Consider the following 24,041-nt stretch of genomic DNA (forward strand, 5'->3'; position numbering starts at 1 on the left):
ACTGGTAATTCCTTTTAAGGCATTAAAGACAATCAAAACCAATTTACACAACCTTTTATTAATTGTTCTCTGTAAAGACAGAGAGCATACATTCAAATCTCTTAAAAAATGATTTGACAATGGTTGATTTGAGCAGTGCACACTTCATCTTGGAACTCATACTGTACCCGTCATTGAAATTTAATAAATATACACATGTAAGTATATTCTCCACTTTAGAATACAGGAAGTAACTCCTAACTGACTTCAACGGAGTATAAGCATATGCTTGGCTGAATTGAAGCCAAGGAGGGCCTAGGCTCACAAAAGATGAACTATTCAGTTTATATAAACTATAGTAAACAGGTCACTACTACCAGGTATATGCAATGCAGGCTATGTCTTCAGAGATCAAGTTAAAAGTTAGACTCAAAAAAGGACTTGGGTTACCTTGCCACGGCATAGAAACCTCATCAGACCAGACAAACACCAGCCTGTTCTTGGAAGAACCAGGCACAGGCGAGGCTGGACTCAGAGAGAGGAATAGTTCCTCCCTCAGGCAGACAAGCGTGTTACTCCAAGCTGCAGACTATGGCACCTTACCACAGTTTCTCCCAGTCCTGCAAGTGTTTGAAGCCAAACTACTGACTTTCATTTTCTTACTACACAGGTCAAAGCACAACATTCAAATCCAAACCATCTGAAACATGTTCTTTCATGAGTCGGAGATAGGAAATGAGGCAGGGACAGTGAAACTTCTGGCTGGGTGCTGAGCAGCCATCCTCCTTCAGCCAGTACAGCAAGTCAACAAACATCACTTTACCTACTCTGGACACTGCCTGGTGCAAAATGCTACCCGAGAAGTCTGCAAAGAGCACCTCTTGCCTACAGTAAAATAGGCAGAGAGGTAGAGAGCACCTGTGAGTTCTTAATTTACAAATATAAACAATAAAAGGAAGCAGCCTAACATCTTAGCTATTCTTTTTTCCCTGTTATATACAAATCTAGGCAATAAACATAATCATTTCTACAGCCAACAACAAGCTTTGTTCCCCATACTACAGGGGAAGAGAAAACCTCTCCTGGAAGCTTATCTACTCCTTCTGCTGTTCCACTCTTGGCATTCAGAATCCACACTTTGCCATCTGTAGATACTGCTGCCAAAAGAATTTTGTTCTTTAAGTCATCACTTTGGAAAACGAATGGTGTTCCATATACACTTGAAGTGGCTTCAAATTTCCACAGTAAATTACCCTCCATGTTACAACAGTAGATAAAGCAATCATGGGAACCAAAAAATATTTCTTGCTTAGTTAAACTCGAGATGCATGGAGATGAAAACACTGGTCCACTAGTGGAAAACTGCCAAACCTACGGAAAGAACATAACCACCCATTATCAAAGATTGTTCACATTATCAGTTTGACAGCAACTGTAATTTTTTAATACAGTAGTTGTTGACAGGAGAACATTTTATTTCAAGAGCATACTAGATTTCAGTGAGGGCTGGTAAATACTTGTCAAATTACAAGTTAAGTTTTACACACAGAGTAAATGATAAAAGACTCATAAAATAGATGTGCAAGAATTACTACCTTCTCTGAGGCCCATGTAAAGATGGCCAACCTGGGAAAAGAATTGGTAATGAACTTCGAGAATTCTGTTAACATGCCATTCTTTGCCAAAAAGGCAAATATTTCTTTTGTAATATAGATTTCCTCTGCTCATGCTAATGACGTGCAGATCCCTCCTCAAGAGAGTATCAGTTCTGCAACACTGCTGCAAGCAGACAAAGCAGGGCATGGGCTAACACGTATTTTATAATCAGAAAAGGCTTAGGAATTGCCATGTATACTGCATCTCAGGCAAACAAACAGAAACAGCATCAGTTGTTTTAACGCCAGACACAAACCACTTCATCTCTGAGGAACTAAAAAAATATTCTCATTTAATTCAACTTGAAGGCTGACAGATATTTTGCCAGAATTATGATTTGGCATATCTCTGCTGTGATGTCAATATTTTTTGATAAATACATAAACATTCTAAGAAACCTTTACTTCTAAATAGCCACCATCTTACAGAAGAGATGGCTTTAAACATGCTTCAAAAACTCCAAAACTGAAACCATACCATTTCATTTGCTGGCACTACTCTTAACCATTTACTTTGGGTGTAAGCTCTGAATTAGAAATTCTGTTACTGCATCAAGCAACTTGAGAGTTTGCGGTTTTGCCATGAACTGCATGGACTACCCTAGGCAAACAGTTTTCCTACTTTCTCCTCTCTGTAACAATAGACAGACACTTCTATTTGGTTCACAAAAAGGTATATGTTAATCATTAAACCTCAGAAAACAGTATTAATAAAGCATCTTATTCAGAGTTTTGTGATGAACATAAAAAACGCAACCACACCACTTTTACCTTTTCTCCAGAATGAGTGTAACAATATAAGTTTCCATCCACACACCCAACATAAACGTACTTCTCATTGCAGTGAGGAGAGGAGAAGAGTGGTTTTCCCAGGAAGCTTTTCCAAATCTTACTCCCCATCACCTGTAAATAGCAGCATGGAATATCTGATGCCTAACACAACTGTAAGAAGCTGCACAAAACCACCCTTCCTTCACAGCTTGAGCCAGTCCTTAAGAATTTGGTGGGGGGAGGAGGGGGAAGCAACAAAGAAAAGCAGGCTTCTCCCATCCAGAATGCATACCAGAAGCAAAACTACTCTTCAAATCTTATTCCAACAAAATGTTTAGTGTTTTCCCTGGGATACTCAATACCCCTGTTCCACCCTTTACTTCCTCCCCTTAGGCAAAATAATAATGATAATAGTGTAGTAGTAGTAGTAGTTTTAATAAAGGACAGATTGATTTTTTATTCCATTCCCAGCTCCTCAGTGTGTGATGAGGACCAATGAAGGAGAGGATATCTTGAAAGCAAGTCATATTGATTCTGTCATAAACTATAAATACTGTAGGAAGTGCTGCAACCCACAATCTATGATTGTCACAATAAGCTCCTAACGTAACCTGCACATTCCTATTTTTATAAATGATCACTTGGAGTTACAGCTGGGTTTCTCAACTACCTGTTACTCAGGATTACGGGGGGAAAAAAAAAAGTTTTCCTTAAGCACAGCACCCTAGAGCTGCAAAACCATACACTGGTCTTCTAACACTAGGCTGGGTATTACTGAAGAAACTTGTAGTGGGTGGGAGGTAAAGATGGTTAGGACTGATGCTCTGGGTTTTGTGAGTACAAGAACATGAACAGCTGCTCCAAGTGACTGTTCCTTTTATCAGGCAGGACCAGCTGTAAGCCAACAATGCCTCAGAAAACCATGAAATTGCTCCACGTGTATCAAGAATGCCATTTCCCCAGTGCAGAGAACAGAACAGCAGAACAAGATTAAGGGAGACAGCTCTTTAAATGACTACAGGGAGGAAAAGTAAGAGGAATGAAGGGGCTTCTTTCTCTATTCAGTTCTGATTTCAGTAAGTTCTAGGTATTTTTTTTTCTAATCCTACTGTCAAAGGGAGGGAGGGGAAAAAAAATCTACAGACATGCTCTCACTCACTAGTGCAGCTGATAAGGTAGTATATGTGAATGAGAAGAAACCGATTCCAACTTTGGCCTACAGTCAGCATGTAAATTCAAGCAAGTCACTTCAGTTCTCTTTATCACCAGATAGCTTTCTGAAATGGTAACCTTGTGTATAATAATAAGGCCCTCAAGTGAAAAATATCTTATGGTAACATATGATCATCTAGTTCCTTTCATCAGAAAAGTGATCTTAACTTCAGAAATGCATTTTGGTTTCATTTAAATTTGAGACTGGGATCAAAGACAAATAAGCAAAGGTACATACTGGGTTTACAGCCAATAATAGTCCTCCTAGTGTAGCAACATAAAGATGATGTGGAAAAGAACTTAGACATGGAGATGAAAACACAGCTCCACCTTTGCAATGTAACTTCCATATACATGCCTTTTTCTGTAAGCACAAGAAAAAAGATCAATAAAAAAATTTTCCATTAGAGTTAAAGCTCATAATGTTTACAAAGACCTTCGAATGTCAAAGCTTTTCGAACAGTGCATTTACTCAGCAAATACTAGTAAGAAGTGAAGATACAATCTACATGCTATTATAGCAACACATATGCCATTGGTTACTTTCTCTTCCAGTAAATGAAAGAAATTCAGCTAATGAAAAGGCAGTATCTGCCCCTCTTATTTTCCATCTCCCTTCATCTACTCTTTTAGAATGTAAGATTCTCTCTCCATCATTAAGCCATAGTTTTATTTCTAGCTAGGCACCCTATTCTGAAACAGAGAGAATTTTGTAACTAAGAAACCTAAGATTTGGTTTCAACCAGGCCTAGTCGCACAAGAACCACAGCTGAGACCACCACCAAAACTACCACATAATCCTAAGCCCACTTCAAGCAGCTCCAACTATTTCAAAAGTGTAATTGTGGATTCCTGAGAATACTAGCACCAGTGGAGCTTCATCTGGTGTACTACAAATACAGTCTAAGTTGGATATTTATTCTTCTATATGTAAAAGTTAGTCAGTGTTCTTACATAAATATCCAAAGCATACACATGTTGATCATGTGATCCTATGTAGACTAGTCCACTGCAAGGGTCTACAACTGCAGAGCTTTTCACAGTGTCTTCTGTGACAAAAGTCCAGTGTATTTCTCCATCGCTGCTTTGAAGCACATACACTAAACCATCATAACAACCTGCGGGAAATAAAATACAACAGGGGAAAAAAGGATAATGAATATTTGTATTTATGGTGTGATTTATGCTGCTAGCTGCATCATTGATGGAAAGAAGTAAGATGACTCATGAGGTACAGTTTCAAAACATTTTCCAAAGCTCCTCTTCTTCTTTTAGCTCAAAGTCTTTGCTGACAGTTCATATATTCAAAGTTGATTGTTCTGTGTGTTCTTTCCAGGTTACATTTAGAATATACATATTTCACTGCCTTTCTATCAAATTTTCCAGTAATAATATTAGAAAACATGGAGAGTTGCTGAAAAGGGATAATAAGAATGGTTTTTTAATTACCTTTGTCCCTAATTTTCCTCTCTGAAAACAAAGATGCTGAAAGAATAAAGGCTGTATGTTTTCTAATGAAAATGGAACTGTAGTTCTAGAAACTCCATCAGTTTTAATGAAACATTCAATTTTGTTATCAGAGTAAATATCAATCAAAATACTAGCAAAAAGATGGTAACATTAGCTTTGCATAAAAAACCTCATTACCTGGACATCTGTCCTAACCAGTGATATATACGTATTAGCTAAAAAGGTAACACTAAGATGAATAATGGCAACTCCGTTGACAATGGATATGACAAAACCAAAAAACTATCCAGACATCATCTTTACATTTCCAAAAAGAAGAGTCAAACGATAATTAAACTCTCTGAAAAATAATCTGAGGCACCATGTACTAATTTCTACCTCTATCATTTTTTAAAGACATTTTAAGACTGTATCACCTTTCCATACTTTTTTAAAAAACAGTTTAAAGGTCACACCTTAATCAACCACTAAAAAGAAACCATACCCATTGACTATTCCTTAATAAGGCCTTATTAATAAATTGGCATATAATAAACCACAAGTGTATATGTTAGATAAGCTCCATCACTGGTTATCACGAAACTTAAATTACTTCTTCCTTCTGTTTCTATTTTACAATAAATTAGTTCAGAAGGAGATACATAAGTTTATGGAGAAGTGTAGATGGAGGGCATTCAGAGGTAAGAAATACAATTCTTTGTCATTCATTCTGTATTTAGCAGAAAAAAAAAATTTAAAATAAAGGCTAAAACAAAAGACGTACCAACAACAATGAAATTTCCACACTTAGATACGCAGGCAGAAGATTCAATACGATCTCCAAGGTTCTTCTCCCATTTTATTTCTCCCAAATCTAGATCAATTGCCTGCATTGTATTAGAGTGAGAGCCAACATATACAGATGCAGATACTTCTTCTTCAGATGGTATTATAACCAGTGGTGATGCATCAACACATTTTCTTGTATTTGACTTCCATCTTACGCATAATGCCAACTCTGCTGTTGTTACATGACTACATTCTGCGTGGATCTGCTGTACAGAGCAACAGACGGTTTTATTTGCCTTGTTCGTAACTGTTAAAATTCTGTTCTCCACTTCATACCCTTGCGCATGGCTTTTCATTATACTTGGAGTCACTAAATGCAGAAAGGATGGTTGTTGTAGCAGTTCCACTCCTACCTGTACCGTATTATTGGGTTGCATAAAAGACTTGGTGAAATTCATAGGAAAAAAATGATTTCCTCTGCTTAACGCAATAAATGAAATTAACCCTGAAGCAACCTCAAGACCTCTTTCAGATTTCAGTTTAATATATTTTCCATGGAAGTCCTCTCCACTGTTCTCACTTAATTTTCTTTTCACCACATTGTCATAATTCATTAATTGGTCTTCATCTGGAAACAGAATTTTAAGTATATGTCTATAAACCTCTTCAATCGAGCGGCTGAGAATAACTTCAAGGAGTCCAGGCACAGCTTTGCCTACTAGCTTCTCAATTTCATCATAAAATCGTAGAGCCTTTAAGGAGTCTCCACCACTGTACAGAAATACCGCATCTTTAGAAATTCCAGTAGAATCACCTAGGAGACCCAAAAGAGACTAGAGAAAAGAAGAAGGAGAGAGGTAACAGTCCGTGGGTGTTACACCATGTCACACGCATAAAAACTCAAGTTGGATAAAATCCACCTGAATACCCAGAATTCCCACTAAAAATCAACAACTGAGGAAAACTCACTACTCTGCAAAAAATCACATGAAACATATTAGTGCCAATACAGGTAGTGATGGAACAAGATTTGGGGAGGAACGGGGAAGCAGGGAGATACTAGTTCTGTACTACAAAATGTTTTGCTCAATTCCAGTTCTGCAGTCTAAGAAATTAACGCAAATTGTGCTGTATTTTTGTTGGTCATTTTCAATCTCAATACCATTTATTAATGACAACTTCACAGATAAAACATTGATGCCTTTTGATAAAACTGGGTTAGGTGCTTTATTTTATTAATAAAACTTATATAAATTGGTATCTTTTACTTCTGAATTATTTAAGTAACCTATTTATCTACCTACCTTCAATTCATGAAGGATTTTGGATTTGGCATTGTTACTACAACAAACAGCAATGCTATGTGTCCTCTCACTGCCCTCCCTGCTTGTTAAGTCCGGGTGTGAAGTCCAAATCCTCTGGTTTTGGAAGCCACTTTCTGCTGTTCATAATGGGTCTAGGGCACATCCCATCCCTTTGAGTTATCATTTCTATAGCCACCGATATGGTAAATATCAGCACAGGCAAATTGTGTTACTAATTTCACTACATTTACTTGTTCAAGTCCTAGCCACAGCAAATCCCACTTTCAGGTGAAACATGGAAGTCTATCTTTGAAAAAAACAAAGTAATACTGTTTGGCATCACATTTCAGTACCTTGAAAAACTGGTCTTAGCACAGAAATTTAGAAACAATACAAACAGACAGTCCAAGAGACAATTACGCAGCTGTGCCATCTATTTAAAAAAAGACACTTCAATTTATAATTATATTTAGAAATAAGAAACTCTACTAACACAGTAGCTATTTTATACAACGTTTCCATGTCCCAGTTCCTTGTTTCCCTTAGGGATACCATCTTTGGCATGTGAAGCAGTATTCAAAAAGCTACTGACAGGTTACGTCCTTCCTATGCTAATTGCTTATACTTCATAGCCTGCAGTTTTATCTGACAGAGAAATATAAATGACTCCCTCTTGGCCACTGCAGAGCGACTATTAAGTATTAACTGAACAGAAAGAGCTGTATTGCTTAAATCTATAGGCAGCTAGAATGTTCTGGTTGCATTAGTCATACTTCTTAAAACTGTTTAATTCCTGACACATGTATAATGATCCACTTGCAAAGATAAAAAGGCAGCTCAAAATACTACCTTCCATAAATACTGCAATTTTTCCCACAATTCCTCTGCGCCACTCAGCTTACTGTCACGCCTTCTGGAGTTTAGATGGTTCTGGTAAATCTTGTTCAGTTCAGATATATCAACTTTGCCTTTGTAGAAAATAAAGTACGATTTTTTTCATTGCTCTTTTAGCATTTGCACTTCCAAAACTTGCTCTGCCCAAATAGTCACATTATTTTTGTACACACTTCCTTATTCATACTCAACTGCACCTGTATTTTTTTTACCCAGTCAATCAACTACACAGAACCCAGTAAGGTTTTTGAAAATTTACCCTAGCCTCCCACATAATCCCACCTTCAAGGCCTGATCTTTCCCCAGCTGAAGTCAGGGTTCTGTTGCAGACTGCAATAGGAACTACTGAGAAAAGAAACATGCAGTGTTAATACTAAATTGGTTTTACCACTACTCTTTGACTCTTGAAAGAAACATTATCAAGAAAACATAATATGTGGTCATGATTTCCGACTAGGAGTTAGTTATCTAATCTACATATTTAAAAGCATGAATCAGGTACCGGATTTTGGTCAACAAAAAAATAAAATTAAAAAAAGGAGTAGAGACCATTAAAGTAAGTGGCAAGGGTACTTAATAGTTTCATTTACCATGTGATGTTAAAGGCAAAGCTTTAATCAGTACAAGCTCATCAGGGACTGCATGAGCTGGTAGACGTTTCTGGAGTTCTGTAAGTGTTTCTCTCTCTTCTAAATCATCTTTGGGTACAACAAACAGGATAAGTTTTTCCTGCTGATACCAGATCACTGCACAAGCTTCTACCTGACAAAGATCTTCAGCAGCCTGTAATTAAAAAATATTAGTCTTGCTCTGAAGTGCAGTTCATCAACAGAGTAAAAGGAGTAAAAACCACAACTTTAAAAACTACACATTTAAAATTCGTATTTGTCTTGCATTCCTACATAACATCCTATAAAATACTTTCTCTTGTAGCTGAAGTTTGTACTTCTTCACAGAAAAAAACTAAGAGATATATGTATTATTTGCCTAAATGACATGAATGTCCATGACTCTGACATTCAGTCTTGTAGAACAATCACTATACAAGCATTGCAGTGCAACGCTCAGTATTTTTCAGGTGTTTATACAGTTCTCAGTTCTGCTGGAAGAAACCATACAGTAAAACAGATTTTCAAGAACTCAGAACCAAGCTCCTCCCTAAATTGTGTGACTAGATTTTTGATAATACACCCTCCTGATTTCTTTTAGACTCCTAAAAGTCATCTGAAAATGAGTAAATACCCATTTCTGATGATAATGATGTGTTCCTTACCCCTGCTCTTTTATACTGGCATACTCTACCCACTAGATGTTATATTACCTGCTGCAAACATTCAATATTAAAACGTTTGCCGTGACGTTTAATCTGATTGTCCTTCCGACCCAAGAAGAACAACTTTGCATTCTGCACTCTTACAAAATCCCCTGTTTCTCTCATTGTACCCAGGGGTACAGTTATTTCATCATCAAGAAAGCAGATTCGTTCTTCACCACCTACAGAAGAAAAGACTGTGGTCACATATATTAAATGGCTAACTGTAAATGAAAATTATAAAGAGTATTTTATCAAATTGTCCTAAACTCTTACAAGCATTATAAGAAGTACATAATAAAAGATTATTATCAATGTCTAAACTTCTGCAATGTACCAATTGGGCTATGCAGTTAATTCAGTTAGTGCACAGAAATTACTTCAACTGAGAATGTCAAAATGCAAGCAGGAAAAAAAGTCAATATAATGAAAGCACAGTCTGCAGATAAAATAATAGTAATTTCCTGTTCATCATTCCAACAACCTAAAATACGATCAGAAAGTTCTCAGCCCAATGGGAACTTAAAATGTTGTATTACTCTGTATATCAGAAGCAAACACAAGTAAAATAATCAACATATTATTAAAACTCAATCAATTAAGAAAAGTATCTTAGAAGAATAAGAAATATCAAATAACCTATAAATATTTGTCCCTCGCCTTCTAGAACCGCAGAACCGTTGACATCTCTGACCTCAATTTTTGTTCCAAGGAGCGGTGATCCCAGAGGTATAGGGAAATCAGTGCTAAATACATTAAAGAGAGAAATAGTAAAAACCTTTCCCTTCTGAACACAAAACAACTGTTCCAGAAATGAGTTAGCATACAGCCTTTTAAAGGACTGGTATTAGAGCAAAAGTAGATGCTTGGGGCTTCTCTTAACAAATGTTTCTTCTTTAAAAACATCTCAATTTGTTCAAAATTAAAAACCTCATCAGTGTGCATGGGTTTCATTGCCACATACCAAAAAACACAGAACGATAGAAAATAAGGCCTGAATGGACCCTGAAATACCCTGAGAGTTTCAACCAGTTTTTAAGTCCCCCAGGTTGAAACTCCCATCAAGCTCAACCCATTTAAACACATGTAACTGCTTCCAATTCATTCTTTCCCTGTCCTACCTAGTTTGAGCTTTTATTCTATTTTATTACTGATGTTGTGGCAAGAATTACAGTTGACTCTTTCAGAAAAGACTGAAATAAAAGGATCTGTAATTTCAATGTCATGTATCTATTATAGACTACTTCTATTCAGCTGCAGATCAACTCCTTCCCTTCCCTTCATTCTATAGCCTCTTCAAGCACTTGCAGAACCTCATTTATTGAATATATTTCTGAGTGAGAGTACAGAATAATATATTTTCTTCAGTAAAGCAAAATTTAGAAAGCAAAGTAACTTTAAATAACTTTGGTAATATATGAAGTTAGGCATGGGTGGGTTCCAGTGCAATTTCTATCATAAAGTATCATATTTTAACCTAACAGTTCTTGTTCAACTCCTGTTATTTCGGCTGTTGAAACTTCTCCTTTTCTCTGATCAGTCAATGAATTCTTTATCTCAGGTTGACCAAAAAGCAGTCAAGGTGCATTTCTGCCAAGTGAGAATCTTCTCCTCCTTTTCCTTCCTCTGGTCAGCTTCAAAATACAATTACTTGACAAACAGGTATGAGAAAGCATCCCAGATATTCAATGTGTCTGCCCCATACCATGGGCAAGTCCCAACACAAAGACAAAATCAAAAGAGTAGAATTTAACATTGCCAAACAAACCCCCAAGATTCCTACATATACCATAAAACAGCAAAAATAAAAGACAAACAACACCTCATTTGGACATTATTATTAAGTGACTTGGGATGAGATGTAATTTTGCCAAACTTATCTAAAAAACTGAGGAGTGCAGACCACTAAGGCACTAACTTCATGCTGATTTTTTTCATTTTCTAGTGTTCTCTAGAAACTCTGCCAGTTTTCATCATTCAGCTAGCAAAAATAAAAGCCCCCTGTACTCCAACTATCCTACCAATAATAAGAAATGAAGAAGACATAAAACTGTCTGTCCTGGTTTTCTTGTATCTGGGGCTGCTTACCGCAAAGGAACCCTAATTCCCTTTGCAATGAGGCTTACAGGGAACAGGCTCTGAGGTGAAGGGTGGGAGACAACAGTCAGAGACTATAAAAACTTCCATCATTCTAACTGCACCTCAGTTAGGACTGAAGAACAACACGTTATCTCTGGAGCACAGAAACTTGAGTAGAAAAAACAGCTTCACTGAGGAGAAGGTAATGTTTGAACTCAGAGAAACCAGAATGAAAATGAGTTTTGCATGATAATTTAATAACACTTTATGACCATCCACGGTTTTCAGTCTTCAAGGGTTTAAGTACCAGGTTAATATATCGCATCATTTGTTCAAAACATCCCATTTCATAGGACATGTCTAGCTCAAGTCACATGTATAATTACCATGCCAGGGAAAAATTGCACATTTCAGAGAGGAAATGAAACATTCAGCTCACTGGAAATACCTTTCATGACCTTGACACTCCTGCAACTGTCTTTATAAAATACAATGAACAAAAAAAAGTCAGTAATTGAGTGAAAATGGCAGAATGATAAATGATGAAAAGAAAGTACTTCTGGAAGTCTAAGTAACATTACTGTGAGACCCTGGGTGAGCCACTTTGGACAAATTTCTGTCATCCATACTAGTCAAGCAGAATCAGTAGGATCATTTGCTGAATAGTATATTATCCAATATTAGAAAAAAAGCAGTACCTAGTTTCCACTTAATCGATTATTTGTGGAGTTTTAAAAACTGTAGACAAAAGCACAGTAGCAGTAAGAAACACATATTTAATCTACTGATTAAATTTGAAAGTAATCTTTGAGCATTTTTGCTTAAAATAGGTAAATCTCAGAAGTAACATTCTGAACTTGATAGAGCTAAGCTATGGGTGTATCTTTGTTCCAAGGCTATGATTAAGAGTTACAGAGCCCCATTTCTTTACTGTCGGAGAGCTGTGTTAGGTTTCTTCTCTTTGAACATGCAAGATCTCACTGGAAAAGCCTCATGATGAGCAAGAGTATGGTTAACTGATGTTACTAGCGAATTGAGTAGGAGCCATTTGCCTGCAGAAGTGCAATGCTGATTCAACACTCCCACGTATTCAGAGACAGTATACCCCGGACTAGGCTGGTCCAGGTTCAGCATGTGGAATCACAGGCTGGAATGAGGAAGAGGTCTAGATACAGAGATGACTAAAACAGAAACCATCACAACCTATTACGTGAAACTTAACAGGTCTACAAGTACACAGAATTTCAGACTGCAGTTCTGTCATTCAAGAATCACTCATCAACAACTTTTACTTGAGGGGGCTGTATTAGAGCAAGAGAGAATAGATTAGTCTATTTCTACATAAAAAACAAATGTAACTTCTACCAGCATAAACACTCATGAGGACTCAGTAGCTCTGGAAACAGGAGACCGAGGTTCTGTTTCTAGCGATTTTCATCATTCACATGCCAAGCCATGAAAACAGTGAATTTTCCTACCTAAAATCAGCACTAAAAACCTCTTCAGGAATCTTGTAGCAAGTGGCCCAGCTTGACACTTCAGTAATACCATACAGATTAAAAATACTTGTTTTGTTCTCCTTGTGCTTCCAACTTTTCAAGAGATTCAGTACAGGAAATGCTTCACCACCAAGGGCTAAGACACGAAGTGAAGTATTTGCAGACAACACTGTTGATTTAATAATGTGAGCTCCAAACCTTCTCAGAAGTGTTGGTGTTGCCTGAATGATACATATTAAAAAAAAAAAAGATAAGAAAAAGATCTGTTATATTTTTTCAGTATATGTGTACACCTCGTCCTGCTTGATCATATCCACTGCACAGCTATATTGTGGATGTACTTAACAATCATCTACGTACAGTAGATGGCATCAACTATAAGACACCAGTATAGATCACACTGGTGTTTTGCAAGATTTTGTTTCTTATGTGAAGCTTTTCATAAGTACTATTGGCACCGATCTATGCCCTTCTGCAGAATTTGTTCTTTATTTAGATGCATTACGGGTTCCCTGTTGTGTCTCAGCCATTACTCAAAGTGTGTGCACATTAGTTCTTATGTTAATTACTTTGAAACAGAAAGCAGCAAACAGTATTCTCTTGATGTTAGTTTGAGCTTTTTTCCCTTCATTCCAGCATGTTACAGCTAAAACATAACCTACATGTCTGATTAACCTGCATATAGAACATTTGAAGACCTTTCCATAACACTAAAAATTCCTAGGATGCCAGATTCAGGGCTGTTCCTGACTTGTGTAAATATAACAGTCTACAAAGATCAGTTTTTCTGAAAGCTTTCAAATCACACTCTAAAATGAGCAGGGGAAAAAGAAAAGAAACAAAAAAAAGAAAAAAACCATCTTCTTTAAATAATTCTATAAAACTATTGGTGATGTAGAGCCCTTTCACTGAAGGGAAAAACAGCAAATCATTTTAACAGACACACTTCACTCTCATTCTTGACTTCTTTTTTTTAGTAAGAGGACTGGAAAATTAATGGAATTATTTCTTACCAGGTTATTTTCTTCTAGTAATAGATGAAGACCATCACTTTTCAACTGATCATTTTAACTTTAGTGAATTATAGTGAAGAAAAAAGAGGGGAAAAAATTACTCTTCCCCTCCCTCGTAATCACTTTCAGTAATTCATACTTCTCAATTATGCTCAAGCAAGTCAAGAGGGGAAGGGAATTTCTTGCTATAATTTAAGAAACATCATAAAGTTATTCATCATCAGTTAAGCTACAAGGAGAACATTTTTGTCACTAATTGATTTGAGAAGCCCTTCCTTCACTGATAAAGACGATCAAAAAATCACAAAATCAAACTTTTCGTAGAAAGACATCTCAAATACCTTAATTGACCAAATTTCGCCTTTCTCTATTAACGCTTAACATGCTTAAAAAAATATGTATCTTAAAAAGTCTTAAAAAACATACTTAAAAAATCTTGCTAATACAGATAGTATCTCTGAAATTTTTTTCTAAAAGCAAGTGAGCTAAACTGATCAAGAAACTTCTATATGAAAGGAAAATCTACACCATCCAGCAATCATAATAAATAAAAATAAGAGCAGAGAATAAAGTTACAAAATATTTGTAACTAGTGGATTTTTTTCTGCTGTGGAGTCTTCAGCTAACTACTCACTAATCTTAAATTTATACCCTACAATATCAACTACCACCATTCCTCCAAAAGAAAAAGAAATCTCAGCATTTCTATGAGTGCAAATACTTCAGAATCACAACATTAATGACAAAGCAAGGCTTAGCGGTTGATTTACAACAATTAATAGACTAATCAGCCCATACTAATTTTGTTCAAAGTCAGTTACAGGTGAGATCCATTACTAGCAACTCTTCCCCGTACACCCTGATTTAAGTTTCTTTAGTCAATTAATAGTTTTACGAAGTATGTCGTTACACTACAAGGCAAGGGCTAGGCTTATTCAGCCATGCTGGATGCTCATAACTTCAAGTAAATTTTCCAAAAATGAACTTTAAAACTATTAAAATTCAGATCATATAGGAGATTATCTATTCCAAGACATAAGGGGCACATGAAGCCTCACATAAACAGGTGGCCTGGTAACAGTAAGTGTTGCTGTGGAATCAATTATTCTCTTGCTCTCATTATTGTAAAAACGACAAACATTTTATCACCCTATAAATGGCACTGGTGTAGTTGTATTTTTAGCATAGAGACTACCATTAAAACTTGAAAGTTGTTTATGAGGAAAGGCTCTAAGATCCAGCCCATTGAAAAGTGATAAAAATGTCTGTAACAGGTTACTCCATTACCAGATTCTTCAGAACTAACTGCTTAATTAGCAGAATAATTTAATTCTTAAGAATTAACAGTTTCTTAAGATGAATGTTGGGTTTATCTTTAGTTCATTGTTTTCTGCCACAAAATGGTAATTTTCTAAACAGCTAACACTCTACAGCAAAAAGGATAGCATGAGCTACATCTTCAAGGAAGAACACTCCTGCTCAATTATCATTAGCATCTAGACTGATGCAAAAGCAGTATACATTAGCAAAGGTGAGAAGCAAGACACTGAAGACGCTTATCTTAGGTGTTGCCTACCTGCAACACTGTCACATGGTGATGGTGAAACAGAGCAGCAGACAGCTCCACAGGCATCATTTTAATAGTGTTTGGTACTACAAGAACAGAGGCTCCGCTTGTCAGAGCAATGAACAATTCAACCACAGATGGGTCAAATGTTAGAGGAGAAGCCAAGAATAGCATATCATCCTGTGTGATCTCAAATATGGATCTAAAATAAGAAAGCTAGGAATTATAAATCTGATGCACGTTGTTAAAAAAATTTCCAAACAGGAAAAGCAGCATGAAAGAAATGCGCTTTAGCAAGCTAAGATCTTAAGGGCTACTCTGAATATACATGCATATGCCGGTCAGACAATTTGAGCAGGAGCTCCTGCATCAAGACTAACTATTGATTAAACTAATTAGGTCCTTTACAAAGATACCCACCACATTACACACCAATACAGTACGTTGAAGGGCATATTTCAACTAATGGATGCTCATTTAAAAAAAAAAAGGGGGGGGGGGGGGAGAAGAAAAAAAGCTGGTATTTTCCATAATAGATTTTTTTAGAAAGAACTAAATGAAACAGAAAGAAACCCAGGTAGCCTAAAAAGGAGTTAGGACTTTAAAACTACAGAACACACTAAATATAACTGTGAACGAACAATTAACTTTGTTATCTATTTCTTTTAAGCCGCAAGCCACAATACAGTATTTACAGCAACCGCATATTATTTGAAGTACCTCCCTCAAAAATTCAGGTAAAGCACTATTTAAACATTAAAAATAATATTTAGAGAAACAAAATTTTCTCTAATATGATGCTATTTAGAAACAATAGAAACAAACACAGAGAAACCTGAAAAGGCAGGGAAAGAGGAAGAAGTGAAGCAGTGTTAGCATAAACCCAATCTACACTCCTCTGAAGTATTAAAAAGAGTCCCTAAACATCAAATTTGTAAAAGCATTTAAAAGGTAGACTGGAAACCACACTTACTTAAGATGCTGAATATTTGGCACTATACATTTATGAGGCACTCTGACTATTTTGGGGATCCCTGTAGTTCCTGATGTATGCAAGACGTACGCTAAAGAGTATTTCTGACCAACGTCCATGTATCCTCCTTCTGATGTTTTTACTTCGGTTTGATCTGGGCAAATGGTATATCCTGGCTGTGAGTTACCTATAGCTTTGAAAGGTTCATATTTACTTTTCACATCATCTACTTGTGAATTTAAATCAGTGTTGCTCGAGCTCATTTGGAAGAGAGTTAAACCAATATGTTCTATTGAGGAAGAACTGTGGTAAAACCAGCCAACGTGGGACATCCGGAATTTCTGTAAAAGAAAATAAACAATTTAAATAGCAGAACTCAGAATGCACTGTTATTGTTCTGTTGTATGCAACGAAACATGAAACAACGTTTCATACAAATAAGCCATGATTTTTCATCCCTCTACTTTTGGAGGACACACATCAGACAGTTTTAAGCTCATGTATTTTTATATATTAAATATGAGTGAACACAGACCTTATAAATGAGAAATAAACATTTCTCTGAGCAAATAATGAAAGGAAAGACAAAATATACAAAAGAATTCTGCAGAAGACAAAGAACTCTGAATTATAACTAGATGGTCCAATCTTGTCTATTCCCTTTGCAATGAGTGAGGATATAAGATTTGAGAGGAGCTGGAAACAAGGAAACCAAAGAATTAAATGCAGGAGTTATTTTCAACTATTGCAAAGATTTCCAACTCTCAACCTTGACATATGAAGAAACAAGCCTGGAAAAGCCTTCCAACGCAAGTGCCCAAGAAGCTTACCTGCACAATACTGCAATAGGAACGTAGGCAATTTTTTTTAAGAGGAGGAGAAGCACTTGGTACTTCTAATTTCAAAGATGTTCCTTTCTGAACGAGGAAGACAACCTCTTGACATGAAGAAACAAAACCACCCCATCCAAGCTTATTAAAACAGAATACAATCTGAATAGCCACACATTTCTAAATTGCCCTTTAATGATTCCTGTAGAAGCCTGAACACTTACGTTTATTTTGTCATTCTCAACAAGAATATATTGAAGATTGCTTTTCTTCATGAAATAAGTGGATAACATTGGTGGTGCATCTGGATCAATAGGAGAATAGGCAGCTGGAACTTGAAGGATTCTAACAAGACAAAAACTTATTTTAAAAAAAATTAAGAAAATCCTCTTAAATTTCACTAACATATATTTTATACTTTTACAGTTCCCAGAGCCAGAAAATGTAGTCATAACATGACTTTTAAAGATTTTGTTGGAAATAAAGTAGGAAGAAAATTATAATCAGTGTTGCCTTTTGGTATTTTACAGCAAGGAAAATGATTAAAGCTAGATGAAAACATTCAATGTTATTTCTGGCTGTGGTGGTGCATTCCTTCCCCCCCCCCCCTTTTTTTTTTTCCAGGGTCACTCTATGACCTCAGGAACTCCTGATAAACTTTGGCCCTCCTGTAATGAATTGGGCAGTGAGGCGTCCCTTGACTGCTCCCAAAACTCTTGCATGGCCAAAGTGAGGAACAGTATTGACCGTACCAGAACTTCCATTACCTAACCCAGGTGGGGGACAAAGTTGGGGATGATCCGTCATTCCCTGACACCCTTATCTGAGTTGTAACTCGAGTGGAACGGCACCATTGTTGATGAGATCTTGGGAATTATCATAGGTGACTAAAGCCAATCTGACGAACCTATAAACAGTGGACCTTAGCAACACCCTTTAAGCTCTCCTGGACTGCAGTGGGCTGCACCCAGAACCTCCCTCTGAGCGGGGCGCCTGTCAGAGTTCGCAAACTCTTGAGTTTGAGAGATTCAGAGGATCACCGAGACCTGGGCTGAAACACTCCTCGGCTGAGACACTCCTCGGGGCTCAATCCTTCGCCCGATGAGAAATGCCAAAGCATTTAATGTGAGTACTTCACAAGACTCAAGGGGAATTTTTAACAGGTATACCTTTATAAACTTATCTAGCTTTGGTACCATATTCATATATATATAAACATAAATTGATCTAGATCTTTTGTGTGTTTATGTGTATAACCAATGATAAGTATAAGCTGTAGTTAAGTTGCTTTAGTAGTTGTAGTAAACTTGACTACCTTACTTTGTAAATGCCAAACTGGTTAATGACTAAGTACTGTTACAACCTTATGATTTACCTAAAACTTTACATTGCTGCTAAACACACATAATCCCTTAAGTATAAAACCGTTGCACAGGTCTGAAACTAGGGGTAGATCCAGCCGCACCTAGACTCCTCTCTGAGAAGTTTAGAGAGCAAGGGGGTCTACTCTGAACCTCATGACTCAACGGGAGGGTCTCCTTATCCCTTTTGTATTAGACACAAGCTGTTGTCCAAGTCTGAGACCAAGATTGGATCCAGCCAGGTCTTCTCTGAACCTCATGACTCAATGGAAGGGTCTCCCTTACCCTTTTGTTTTTCTATAAATCATTCCAACATAATTCTGACACGATTTTCCCTGTGTGTACTTAATCCATGTAACGAGTAATAGAGCGAACCTTGCCATTGAATTGTTAAGTCGTGCTTTTACAAATTCCTATTAAAATCACTTTTGCTGATATCTTTGCCAGTGATTCTTTAAGCGGCCTCAAAACTACTCATTCACGACATGGGCCAAGGAGGTTGGTGATGACAAAGGTATCACTGACATCAATAGCACCACATTTTAGAAGCTTCTGCTATTGACTAGGAACAGAAGTATAAGCTTTTCATTTATACATGTACAACATGTGTAAGCATATTAAAAAACCCACCAAAAGTCTGCACACTGAAAACACTTTCTGGTCTCACTAGTCTACAGCATCCAGCATAAGAGAACCTGAGCACATACTGGAGTTCTTTCCCTAATAAACAGAGGAACACAAAGTATCATTCTGCTTTCATTCACTGCGCTTTACATTATAGTGGTTCCTCAACAGTTGTTCACTCCAATCCCCCCCTCTAGCGGCTCCATTTGATAAAGACAAGCACTTGCATTTATTAATGCCACAAAAAGCCAAGATGAGTAAGTGGCAACTAAAATATGAACGGTTCCCATAAATCTTCACATTTCTTCTAAGGCTGGGTTCCCACGTACAATTAATTATATTTCCTCTTTGTGCAAGTGATTTATCACTGCAGTAATGACGAGATCCAGGATGAAGACTTGAAAACTGCAGCATTCTGCATACTTAAATAGCCGCTGGTATCAGTAAGCACCTAAGCCTGCCCTGCATCAATAGCAGTTACTTAATCAGCCACAGTAGCTGTAAGAATCAAAACGCCCCGGTAGTTCCCAGTCACACAGCAAAAGAAAACTGTGTTGCTGCTCAGTTCATTGGGCCATAGGATAGATCAGGTTGGAAGGGACCTCAGGATGCCTAGTCCAACCTCCTGCTCGAGCAGGGCCAGCTGTGACACCAGACCAGGTTGTTCAGGACTTTATCCAGTCAGGTCTTGAAAACCTCCAGGGATGGCACCTGCACAACATCTCTGGGCAACCTGCCCCACTGCTGGACTGAGGGAAAAGTGTTTCCTGATCAGTGAGGAAGTTCCTCAACACATCTGGAAAGTTTATGATTACAGTGCTCGCTCACACACTTCACTCAAATCTTTATAGTCAACTGTGAAACATCTTCTTGCACCGTTATGTATTTTAGGTGCAGTGTGACAATAGGAAAATACTGACACAGATCATCCCCCTAAGAAGCACGACCACTGCTGTATATATTAGCTGAAGAAAACAAGCTTGCCATGCTGGGATTCTATATATTACATCATAAATGCAGTGGATATAAAAGATACATATATAACAGATAGAAACACCAGAATTCATCAGCAGAAGTAGAATTTTTTAAATTGTTCAACTAACATGAGTGTTGAGATCACAAACATTTCAATTTCCTAGCCATTAAATAATCAATGTCACTTTAGGGCTCCATTGCTCGTTACTTTTTTCTACAATATTTGTAATGGAACTGTAACTGTAAACTCAATTAGCTTAAAGCATGAAATTCGTTTTCAATGCATCTTTTCTTTGCTAGCAAGAAAAGAATACGTTAAAAGACCTGCATACTCATTTTATTCTGTTAGATCACCTCCATTTTTAAACACGCACAACAAAGATGCAGTCATTAATTTTTTATATTTCGATAAATATGCTTAATCATACACTTTAAAAAATGGATATAGTTACATACACTTCAGATCAATGAACTTAAGATTCAAAAAACCTTTAGCAGTGACTTTTCAAAAGATTATGATACTGCCATCTTTTTTCTTAAAGAATGCCAGACTCCAGTGCCTCTTGACTGCATTACTATGGTATTACTGCATTTTTGTTGTTATTTAAAATATAACCAAACTGAAAATTTGCTTTAATAGAGCAACACAGAATGCAAGCATTCAAACCATTACCCTAAGATCCAAGACGGTAGGTTTATTCCTGGATAGCAGTAAAGGCCTATTTCACATTTTCCTTGCTGATCACAGTGCTTTTGAAGGAAAGTGGTTAATTCCATGGCAAGTCTAACCACTGCCGCATACGTGTAGAAAGTTGGAGGTTTGTCGTTGCATTCATCAAACCAAACTGCTTTTCTATCAGAGTACAGGCTAGCTGCCTGATTCACCATTTCCTGAAGAGTCATCTCAGCTGCATCTCTTCAATCCCCCTGAAAGATTAACAAACCAGACTGCATTGTCACCTAACTTTTAGTATTTTAGTCAAATTATATAAGCACACAAAACTTCCAAATAGGAAGAAAGACGCTTGGCAGAAAACACACAGCTTCACTGCACCATATACTGCAAAAATGCGAAGCTTAACACTTCTATCGTTTACCATGGGTCTCATCCTAGGGCCCAGGATACAGTAATTCACTAAGATTTCATTGCACAAAGGTAGTTTGTTCCTCACCTTTAAAGCTGGACACAACTGAATTAATAATTTTATTAACACAACTTAGTATTTTCCTCTTTAATAGAATCGTGAAATACAAATCTTTCCTTTGCAAGCAGAAAACCCAACGCGTCGATTGCCAAGGGTTTCAGGGTACTGCTCGTGCTGGTGCGCGCCGCTGCCCAGCGCGGCCCTCCCGTCACGCCCGTACCGGATGACCGAGCCGCGGACCCGAAGGCTCCGGGCTAAGGCCCCCTCTCGCCTCCGCCGCGCCCGGGCCGGGACTCCGCAGCGCTCCCGAGCGAGGACAGGCGCCTCCCCCACACGCCGCCACGCTCAAAGCCCCCCGTTTCCACACACGGTCTGGCCGCTCCCGGGGCGAGCGGCTGCGCCACGAGCGTGGCGCGACCCCTCCGGGACAGACGCCATCAGCGCGGTCCCGCCGACCGTCGCCGCTGGCCCCAACAGCCGGGGGTCCCCCACCTGAGGCAGCGCCGAGCAGCACCTCCCAACGCCCTCCTTCTCTCCGTCGCCACTTAGCAACGGAAGGTCAACGCTTCTGATTGGGGGACAGTGTTAGTCCTGCCCGACTCTGCAGTAACGCGGCGCTCTCATTGGCCGACGGCCGTCGCGCTCTTTGGCCATCCCCAAGCTGCGCCCGGTCCGCCAGTGGCCTCCGTGGGGCGGCGCCATTTTTTCCTGAGGGTGAGAGGAACAGCGAGTGCACCAGAGCCCTCCCAGCCCTCCGGCAGCTCTTCTTCAGACATGGGAAAGAGGCTAAAACAAACGCAGGGGGCCGGGCTAAAGGGCAAGGTTCTCCCTCCTCCACTCAGGGCTCACTCGTCTCTGTCCCCGCGCTCCCCCCCCCCCAGGAGGTGGTACGGGCCTTCCCGCCGGTGCCATCTCCGTTGGGCCGGGCAAGGACGTCATTTCCGGGGGGAGGGGGTGGGTGATAACGGTTCGCTCCTCGGCCGCGCGGCGAGGAGCGGGGCCCGGAGCAGCCCCTGCCGGGCTCCCGGCGGGGCGCACGGCGGCGGCTGGGGCGTGCTTCCCCCCGGCTGGGTGTTAGAGGCGCCAGCGGGGAGTGAGGGTGACGGGAGCGGCAGCCGGCGCCGGCGCGGAGAGGGGGCACCGGTAATGCAGCAGAGGCTGCGCGCGTGAGAGGGCGATTTAATATGAAATGGTATTTAATATGAAATACGAAGTGACTTGCTCCAGCTTCGAGGGCGCTTTCAGGGTGGCTTTGTTAAAGAAACTTTCGGTGCGTGGTGCCGGCGAGTGCAGTGAAGGGAGAGAGAAGACCAGTTCATAACCGTTTTTAATATTACGCATGGGAGAAGTTAGACATTAGCTTTCTACTGTTTTGTCACATTTTGTAAATGATAATTTGGCACAGTTGCACATTGGTAATACAGCAGAAACAGTTTCCCAGTAAAACATTAAAATAATACAAATAGCGGCACCTAAAAACAGAGTAGTTTTCTCCCTTAACATACTCACTGCAGGTGTGTGTCCACTGTATGTGAGAAAAAATAAAATGAAACTTGAAAAGTATCTTCCCTTTACCTTAAGTTTTTGAAAAATACATACTAAAAATTAGGCATGTAGTGTATCTAAAAATTACAATGTTTACAGTAGCAGACGTAATTTCACATGCATAACGTGGAGGGGAAAAAAGGCATTAGGACTCATTTTATTGAAATCAGAATTATGATACCTAATGCTCAAATCACATTTAAGCAATTATTACCAGACTTCAGAAAGACCGGTTTTGTTGAAAACATGTTAAAAGAGTATTTGCACAAGTCTCATTTACAGTCTGTTCTATAGACAATTTCAGATAAACGGATAGACTTCTGCTTGCAACTGTGTTAAACTCTGCACTTAAGTTTTTATCTCAACTAGAAAGGGCTCCTCATACATATCTATACCTAAGAGCTTGTCTTGCCCCTTTTTTAAAATCATTGCTTTTTTGAGAGCAGGAAAGAAGAAAGGTGAAAAATGTTAATGACAGTTTTTCTGTTTTCTCTCAGTCCTCCCTGGTTCATCTGGAAGAGGGGGTGGTCAGAGTGACTCCACCCTGTTCTTTTTTTGCTCAATTTACTGTCCAGGTGAACTGTTACAGCTTTTGTTAAAAAAACAAACAAACTTGCTAATTAGACAGAAGAGATCCACATACATCCCCCAATATGCAGATCTGGGCTTTGGTGAAGAACACACAGTAAGAGCCCAGTGCTCACGAAAATCTAGATTCTCCCATAGGCTTGACTGCAAGTAGGTTCTGATTCCCCTGCATGAGGCACAGTCTTGACTTCATTAAATGTATTTACATGCTTTCTTGAATTGGGACTTTTGTTTTGTCATTGTCTATCAGGAACAATTGCTACAAATCCCATGTAAGAAAGCTCCCTTTTGAATTTAATCACCAGTGCTGTAATTCTCAGCTATGTGGAAGATGATGGGGAAGGAAGACGCTCTTAAACTTTTCTTTTTTTTTTTAACAGTGTCACAAACAATTATAAGGCCAAAATACACAATATTAAATAGAAAATCTAAAATTAAGTTGCTGGTATGCAGTGAAAAAAAATGAGGTATACAAAA

At 38.4% G+C, this 24,041-nt stretch overlaps 1 protein-coding gene across 7 annotated transcripts; it reads right to left on the reverse strand.

Moving 5' to 3' along the window:
* Positions 1-38: 38 nt before the first annotated feature.
* On the reverse strand, positions 39-22,137 carry AASDH (aminoadipate-semialdehyde dehydrogenase). 7 transcript variants are annotated; one of them, XM_075149146.1, is made up of 16 exons: positions 21,924-22,137; positions 20,960-21,213; positions 17,551-17,671; positions 16,497-16,837; positions 15,533-15,725; positions 12,923-13,164; positions 10,005-10,111; positions 9,375-9,547; positions 8,644-8,836; positions 8,336-8,398; positions 8,009-8,127; positions 5,851-6,688; positions 4,572-4,735; positions 3,856-3,981; positions 2,406-2,537; positions 39-1,350 (listed from the first exon to the last, which is right to left on the reverse strand). In XM_075149146.1, the coding sequence occupies exons 2-16, from the start codon at positions 21,187-21,189 to the stop codon at positions 955-957; spliced, it is 3,438 nt and encodes a 1,145-aa protein (XP_075005247.1). In that variant the 5' UTR covers positions 21,190-21,213; positions 21,924-22,137; the 3' UTR covers positions 39-954. The 7 variants fall into 7 exon arrangements, with proteins under 7 accessions (XP_075005247.1, XP_075005245.1, XP_075005246.1 ...); XM_075149144.1 differs by having other exon boundaries at positions 17,551-17,686; XM_075149145.1 differs by lacking the exon at positions 21,924-22,137 and adding an exon at positions 21,652-21,762 and having other exon boundaries at positions 17,551-17,686.
* Positions 22,138-24,041: the final 1,904 nt, after the last annotated feature.

This window comes from Calonectris borealis, chromosome 4 (assembly GCF_964195595.1).
Source record: "Calonectris borealis chromosome 4, bCalBor7.hap1.2, whole genome shotgun sequence".
NCBI lineage: Eukaryota > Metazoa > Chordata > Aves > Procellariiformes > Procellariidae > Calonectris > Calonectris borealis.